Source organism: Anarrhichthys ocellatus, unplaced genomic scaffold, assembly GCF_004355925.1.
Source record: "Anarrhichthys ocellatus isolate YVR2014 unplaced genomic scaffold, GSC_Weel_1.0 scaffold452, whole genome shotgun sequence".
Classification (NCBI taxonomy): Eukaryota; Metazoa; Chordata; class Actinopteri; order Perciformes; family Anarhichadidae; genus Anarrhichthys; species Anarrhichthys ocellatus.
In genome coordinates, this window is record NW_022280426.1 from 25,085 (window position 1) to 32,957 (window position 7,873).

At 42.9% G+C, this 7,873-nt stretch overlaps 1 protein-coding gene across 5 annotated transcripts in view; it reads left to right on the forward strand.

Moving 5' to 3' along the window:
- The window catches only part of LOC116401445 (nuclear valosin-containing protein-like), a 15,722-nt gene extending 8,657 nt beyond the window's left edge, over positions 1–7,065 (forward strand). For 4 of the 5 annotated variants that reach the window (XM_031879838.1, XM_031879841.1, XM_031879843.1 and 1 more), the window contains exons 7-10: positions 4,039–4,284; positions 5,537–5,642; positions 5,960–6,036; positions 6,240–7,065. In XM_031879838.1, the coding sequence (XP_031735698.1) occupies positions 4,039–4,284; positions 5,537–5,642; positions 5,960–6,036; positions 6,240–6,395 (585 nt within the window). In that variant the 3' untranslated portion in view covers positions 6,396–7,065. The remainder of the gene's footprint in view (positions 1–4,038; positions 4,285–5,536; positions 5,643–5,959; positions 6,037–6,239) is intronic. The other variant, XM_031879844.1, reaches the window with a different exon arrangement.
- Positions 7,066–7,873: the final 808 nt, after the last annotated feature.

A 7,873-nucleotide genomic window follows, 5' to 3' on the forward strand; every position in this document is an offset into this window, starting at 1 on the left:
GTTCGGTCCCAGACTGGAGAAATGGGATTGCCACTGGTTGCAGAATCTCATCTCGATATCTCTCTGCATTGAGATTGCCTCCAATGAAGACAAGCCTCGTTTTTCCAGTGATGGAGATGCTGCCCCACACCATCACACTGCCTCCACCAAAAGGTGGAGCAATCAGCATAGCGTTCTCCCCTCTTCTCCACACTTTGACCCTACGATTCAACTTCTTTAGGCAGAATCTGGACTCATCGCTGAACATAACATTCCTCCACATGTTCAGGTTCCAGTGCAGGTGTTGCCGACACCAGGGCAAACTGGCCTGATGGTCAATAGCAACAGCAGAATAAGCTGTTTGGCATTGGCAGAGAAGATTTGGCAAATTTTTCATGGGCGCAACCCACATACTCAGCTGTGCTGCTCATCCCACAAATGCATGTTCCTTACAAATGGGGCACCGTTTGAAAGGGAAATAAACAGGCTTTCCAACGGTATACAATTTATTGCCAAGAAGCATTGTTACAACAGAGAAATAATCTACCAAACATTAATTTCCAAACTTTTTGTTCGATGTTTATCTTTTCAGGGTCGCTCAGAGAACATGTGTGCATGCCTGTACGGACTGGTTCATTTGTGATCCAATGCTTCACACTTCACAGTCCATACTCAAAAAGTGTAATATGTAAAGAGCAATTTTGTGGGATTCAAATGAAAGCATCAAAAATTCCTCCACGGTGCGGATTTTGGAAGAAGGGGAGACAGTGTAGTCATCTACATGGAGGGAGCTATTGGGGGGTTTATGGGCTCATGATGATGACTTCAGATTTGTTGCAGACACAGGTCAGATTTGCAGTCGTTTACACAAAAGAAGTGTTGTATGTCTGAGAGGTAGGTTTTGAACCATGAGAGGCCAGTGTCTTTGATACTAAAAGAGGATTCCAGGCGGGTGAGGAGGTTTGAGTGGTTGATGGTGTCAAATGCTGCAGTAAGGTCAAATAGGATGAGTATGTTGAGCAGACAGTCGTCTGAGGTAAGGAGATGGTCATTTATGACTTTTAAGAGGGCAGTTTCTGTGTTATGTTGTGTTCTGAAACCAGGTTTAAACAGTTCATAAAGGTCAAGTGGGTTTTCAATTGTGCGTTCAACAGTGCGTTCAAGCATTTTTTTTTTTTTAGAGAAAGGGGAGATTTAATATAGGTCAGTGGTTATTTGGGATGTTAGGGTCAGGTCCAGGTGTATGGATGGACGTAACAGCAGCCACTTTGAGTGAAGATGGGAACTGACCAGTGGAGAGGGAGGAGTTTATTGTGGCGATTGATGAGTGGGCTGATTCTTGGGAGACAGTTTTTACATAAGTGGAAGGCACAGGTGGGAGTCTTCATGCCAGAGATTTGCTTCTGAAGGGCAGAGGGGGTGATTGCGGCAAAGTCGGAGAGGTGCTGGTTGATAAGAGAAGTTGGAGTATTGGACAGAGAAGGGGTGGAGTTGGCAGTGGCCAGCTCAGTGTGGATAGTTACTATTTTAGTTAGAAAAATGATCTGGTGTGATCGTCCCCTTATGGTGTATAATAGCAATTCCCCATGTTCCAAGTTTCTGTATTGCAGAGTAGATCAAGCATATTGCCGTGATGAATTCATGTATGAGGAGACTTTTATTGTTAAGGGATCGGGTGTTGAACAGGGCAAGCTTTTTTTTTTTTTAGGCTGTTTTGCATTCTGATGGGTTGAGATGATCTTGTGAGGGTGTGCAGATTGTTCACGTGGGGTTTGTTGTTGTGATGACGAAATGAGGAAGTAGGGAGACGACACAGAGACAAGATGGAGTTTTCCGATGTAGAATTAAAAACAAAATGACCGTAGCGAGGTCATCTTAAAAGCCCCATGGCTCTTAAATTCAGGATGATGTTGCATTCCGGGGTTAAAGACTGCGGTTTGAGTGTGAGGAGTTCAGTTATGGAGTAGTAGTGACCCACCATGCTCACTGAGACCGATGTCATTTAGCCGAGGTTGGAGATCTTGTTGTGCGACCTTAAGTCAGGTCGCCGGAGCAGATGAATACCAAAGGAGAATCTACAGCATTGCAGCTAAGACTAGTCTACTAGACTACCACGCTAGTAGACTGGTTGCGGTAGTAATTATCTTATTGAAGAGGCAGCGGTCCTCGCCTACATCGGAAAACCACACCGGGACTGAAGGAGAATAAATCCGGGATTATACCTCAACAACGATAAGACCAGGCTTGACAGAGAACAAACACCGCAGCCAAGTGTATTTCTCAGTTTGGTTCGGGACTCCGTCACTATCCAGAAAGGAGGGCCGGTCAAAGTATAGTGAGAAGGCAGGTTGTCCAAAAACAGTCCAAAACATACGATCGAATCGTTGGAACACACGACAAAACAGCTCAGACAATGGCAGATGCAATCTAGCAATGGCACGTCACGTGGGACTACACGTTGAAGATAGATCGGACTATCAAAATAGAGGGGTAGTGTCATACGTGACCACACCTCGCAAGACCACAAAATGGCAAGAGACAATAGACATCGTGTTATCTACACGTGTCTGAGGTACTTAGCTCAACCAGTATACATGTAACTATATGTGTGTGTGTGGGGGTTAGTAGAAGAAGAGAGAAAGCAAACACAACAAAAGAAATCCTTCAAAACAAAGCAGATCCTCACCACAGCGGTGAAATACGGAGATTGTTACTCTATCACACAGAGACCCGACTAGCGAATTTAGCTTCGGCTAGCCGCAGCTCTGATCTTTCAACCGATAAAATAACAGCTACCGACTTTGCTAGCGGTGACTGATCTATCTCAACACGGTTGTAATAGTATGAAGTACCGCGAGCATATACACAACACGTTATAACAATCCAGTATCTTAAGCAAAACACAAACAAGATAATAAACACACAATTACCTAACTAAGCACAGACACCAAGCTAAACATCTTACGGTGACCTCCCCGGGCCTTGACCAATGGGAGGCCAGCGTTGTGCTTGAGTGAAGATTTTACACGTAGATGTTAAACGTTCCTTGGAGCTTGCTGTTATCTTCAACTCAGATCAGGCTGTTGGCTGAACAAGCAGGCCAAAGTGTTTTCCTTTGTTCAGCGGCACATGGGGACCACAAGCACATAGTCAGACCCCAACATTAGCGTTAGCTAGCTCCAGGCTAAAAGCAAGCCTTAGCAGGCTGTCTGGTCTGGGGAACGTTCAACTTAAAAGGCCTAGTGCGTGTTAGCTAATAAGGTACGCCTAGTTTAAAACGTATGGATTAAAACAACCAGGATCTAAAAGTGTAGCGTAAGATGTGGCTTAAAACTAGATAAAAATGTCAATTTCTGATGGGGGAGCGTACAAGCGCACACACACAACGTCTGCGTGCTATATAACATTGATGGATTAGATAGGGGATTACCTTTACGTCTCGCTTACTAATAAGTTATGACAGGTTTGAAATATGTAAATTAACTCTTTTGATAGAGCTAGGCTCGCAATTTCCCTCTCTTTCTAGTTTTGTGCTACGGTAGGCTAAACATATCCCCTCTGTACTGGACGCTTAGAGATGAAATCGATATCCATCCTGTCATCTGACCCTGGGCAAGATGGCTAACAGCACATTTCTCAAATGTTGGACTGCGACTTAATATTATCTGCACATCCCAACGTTGCCAGATGTACGATTATTATTGAATTTGTTCAATCATTTTGCCCTCTTTACAATCAATAGTCAAAAATGCCATAATGTATGACAATTTGACCATTTTGTGATACTTGTAATTAGTTGTTGGCTTTAGCCTGCGCTTCCTCGTTTCAATTAATTTCTCAACGTCTGTGTTGATGCAGGTGACTCACAAATACGGCTGCTCCACACATTCGAAGGGCGCGTGCACAAGATATAGCTTTGAATACATCAGTAAGCCCAGTTTTAATATGATAACTTTATGCCTCTGGAACGTTTAACATTTCCCATTTGGCAAAGCTGGCACAGTCCATTTTGACAGTGACATCTAACCTTTCCTTGTTTCTGATTTTTGCCATTCACAGCCCACCAACCACATGAACAGCTCTCTTGCATCTCTCTACCGGAAGGGTCACCCTGACTCCAGCAACTGCTCACCTAGGAGAGATCAGCCTGCTGCCAGCTGTCCTGCCAGCACAGCCAACCTCCCTCCTAGTTCGGGGACGCTGGTTTCCACGGGAGGCTGGTTTATTGATAGAGGCAGAGGACCAGAGAAGAGCAACATCCTTATCGACCTGTGTGAAGAGGAGCCAACTAATACAGCAACAAATGTATGTTTTACTGGAGGGCATGACTGTGCACTTAACAACACAGTTAACATGCTGACATTTTAACTAAGTAGGTAATAACTGTTTTGGTGGTCATGCCATCAGTTCTAAGGCTTATCTGTTGATACCAATATATCACGATAATACCAGCCATGCTGATATATTGGTCAGGCCCTGCTGCTCTTTGCTGGGCAGTGCTTGTTGATAATGATTGACAGATCAGTGCTGAGAGAAGGTGACCTCTAAGTTGTAACAGTTGTATGGAATGTTACAGCAGAAATCTGTACATTTGACCTGATATTCTCACCATAAACCCACAAACTGGCATTGAGAGTAAGATTTAGTTCAGGAAACATGTATTCAATGTTGGAATTTCATGATGCTTACACGTCAGCTTTTTCTAATTAGCAGTGAATTTGCAGTCAAGCTGTATATCAGGGGTATTCAATTAAAATTACACATCTCAACATCTTGCCCTCAGTTCAGACTGGAGTGGGTATGTTTGCTCAAAAGATTCATGTTTGGTCTCGTAGTGGCGTTTCACATTGGCGCTTTCAATAATTGCCACGACATCTGAACATATGAGACAGAGTGGTTTTGTAGCGGCAGCAGGAAGAATTAACAAATAGTCCATGCATTCTTTGTTAAAAGCTCTGTTTTTGCGGTCCACTTTTCTCTTTTTAGAGCATTGCTTCTCCGACTTACTTCTCCCACTGCTCTCTCTCTCTCGTGCCCCGTCTCTCCCCTGTCTGTGTGTAAATCTCACTCGGCTCACGATATGTTTCAGAATACAGATATTCGATTGGCTGAGTAGCATCACGAGATGATTTACAATGCATGTAATTAGTCGGTGTATTTCCTGGACTACTGACCGAGTGCCGTAAAGGCTAGAAAAGCTGTGCAGGTTAAAATAGAAGCGCTCTGCCAAAATGTATAATTCTCAACTATCCATCAGTTATACGTCCGGGTCCGGATTGGTCCGGACAGCATCTGGGTCCGGACCGCCTGCCTATTAGTGACCCCTGCTAGTGCGGGTAATGTAAAGCTGGTTTCATTTCTCAGCTCATCTGAATACCCAGCGTTCAACATAAACATTCCATTCGGATGAGATTAACATGGAGAGGTTAATCTGCTGTATTTGTCATTCAGGATTGTAAAGTTAATTTGGCTCAAACAAGGTTTATTGCCAGTGGGATGTAGGCAGCTGACATTGTTTGACTCATGCACTTACTGCCATATATTTTATTGTCACCAGCAGACAGATGTGTCCATGCTGGAGCCTGAGAAATCTCACAAAAAGTCAAAAAAAAAGATGAAGATATCCACTGAAACTACAGAGTCTCGAATCCTGAATAAGAAAGGTACCACCATGTCTAGTTTGCCAGTCTAACTATAAAGTATAGATTCTTTACCTACTATTGAACACCACATAGCAGTGTAATCCGCGTTGAGTTTATGAAGAATTCCCTGTACGGTTGCAACTGTTTTAATAATTTATGAATATATTTGTTATTTAGTTTCATGTGTAGGGTGTATTTATTTAGTTTGTTGAATTGATTGATAGTCAATTAGTTGATCAATTGGTTTACAGATATTTTTAATTACCACAGTCTACTGTGATGGCTGTGACAACTATTTTGCATTCAACGTATTTTTTTCTGTATACATGATTTCTCAGCAAAATCAAAGTCACTAGAGCTGCAGTATCCCACTCTGAAGTTTGAAGATGTAGGAGGTAATGAAGAGACGTTAACAGTAAGTACCTTTGACCTTGCTGCTTTGTTTGATGCTGTGCCAAATTTTCTTCTACAGTAAAATGGGGGTGGCTGCACTGCATGGTCACTAAAATTGAAAGTTTTTGAATCCTACACAGTGAGGCTGTAATTTGGCAGGGTTGAGCATATGTTATATTCTGCATTTGTATTGTTTTCACTTACAATCATTTTACATTGCTACAGGAGGTGTGTAGGCTGCTGATCCACATGCGTCACCCAGAGGTGTACCAGCAGCTGGGAATGGTTCCTCCAAGGGGCTTCCTCCTTCATGGACCTCCTGGCTGTGGAAAGACTCTGCTGGCTCAGGCTGTGGCTGGGGTGAGTACAGGGCTGGGTTGAGTACAGGACAATGCTTGGGAAATAGTGTTTTGTGTTCCTCAGTGCTTAAGGACAACTTTCTCGTGAGGTTATGAAGCTAGAAATGGTCTACAATGGTAATTCTTAGCTTCCCTTTGTTCCACTGTCTCGTGTGTAATGCTGGGTGGTATGACCAAAAAGTTTTATTCCAGTATTGTTTTAAGATTCTGGCGCTTTCACGGTATGAGCTCGGTAGAGTAGGTTGTCCATTAACCAAAAGATCGACAGTTCGATTTCTGGCTCCTCCAGTCCACCTGTCCTAAGTGTCCTTGTGCAAGATAGTATTCCCCAAAATGCTGCCGAAGGCAGTGCCATCGGTGTGTGTGTGAGTGAGTGTGTGTGTGTGAATGAATAATTAGATTTGATTCTGGTATACTGAGTCAGTTGTGATTTTATTGTTATATTATTATACTTGGGCTATGCATCTTCTATAGACCTTTAATACTCCAATAACACTCCTTCTGAAACATTGTAGAGATAAAGTGGTGTGTTTGTACAAATTTACGAATGGTGTAACGAATGGTGTAACGAACCGAAACGATCACGGATTGATCCGTGATCGTTTCGGATCAACCGTTTCGGATCACCCCTCACGGTTCGGATGACTTGTGATCAATTGAGTATTTCTTTTTTTTTTACAGTTTAATCATCATAGTGTGTAATAAAGTTTTACTGCTGCTGTTCCTTTTCAAGTAACAAGTCCCCGAATATCAATGTAGAGTGTCAGTGAACAGATATAAAGCAGTAGTGTGTTCACGTGAACGAAGCAGGTTAGAAGCATTTAACGGTGAAAGTCACGGCGAGCAGAGGAAGCCACCGGCGTCATTTAAGCCGCAAGTTTGGGAGCATTTTGTCTTCCCTGTAACTTATAATGACGGATAAGGGTGGTGGACAAAACTGTTACGGTATGTAGGCGTTAAAAGAGAAAGACACACGACAACGGCAATACATCAGGCATGTCCACACGTATGAAGCGCCACCATCCTGGTCTGTCAGCGACGGGGGACACTCCGTTGTGGAAAACAAAAGGATTTCCAAATCTGGTTAAAGTGCTTGAGCCATGCTACGAAATCCCCTCACGCACCCACTTCAGTATGAAGATCGTTCCAGGCCTCTATGAAAAGGAAAAGACTGACCGGTGATCACGGCGGAGTGGAGATTCAAAGTCCGGTGCTGCAGACACACAGACACTCTATGTTCATATATATATTAGTGCTGGGCAACGATTAAAATATTTAATCGCAAAAAATCCATGCGATTAATCGCATTGTTACGGCAAAGTTCAATAATGAATTCAAAAGTAGTGTATTGCGCACTTTTATCTTTTATAAGTACTGCTGTATGAACAAAAGTGCAATAACATTTGGTTCACGAGATGCAGGTAGCATGTTTTATACTTAATGTGAATATAATTCATACTTTGTTGGCATCTTATTCTGAAAACCGGATGTTCGTCTGAA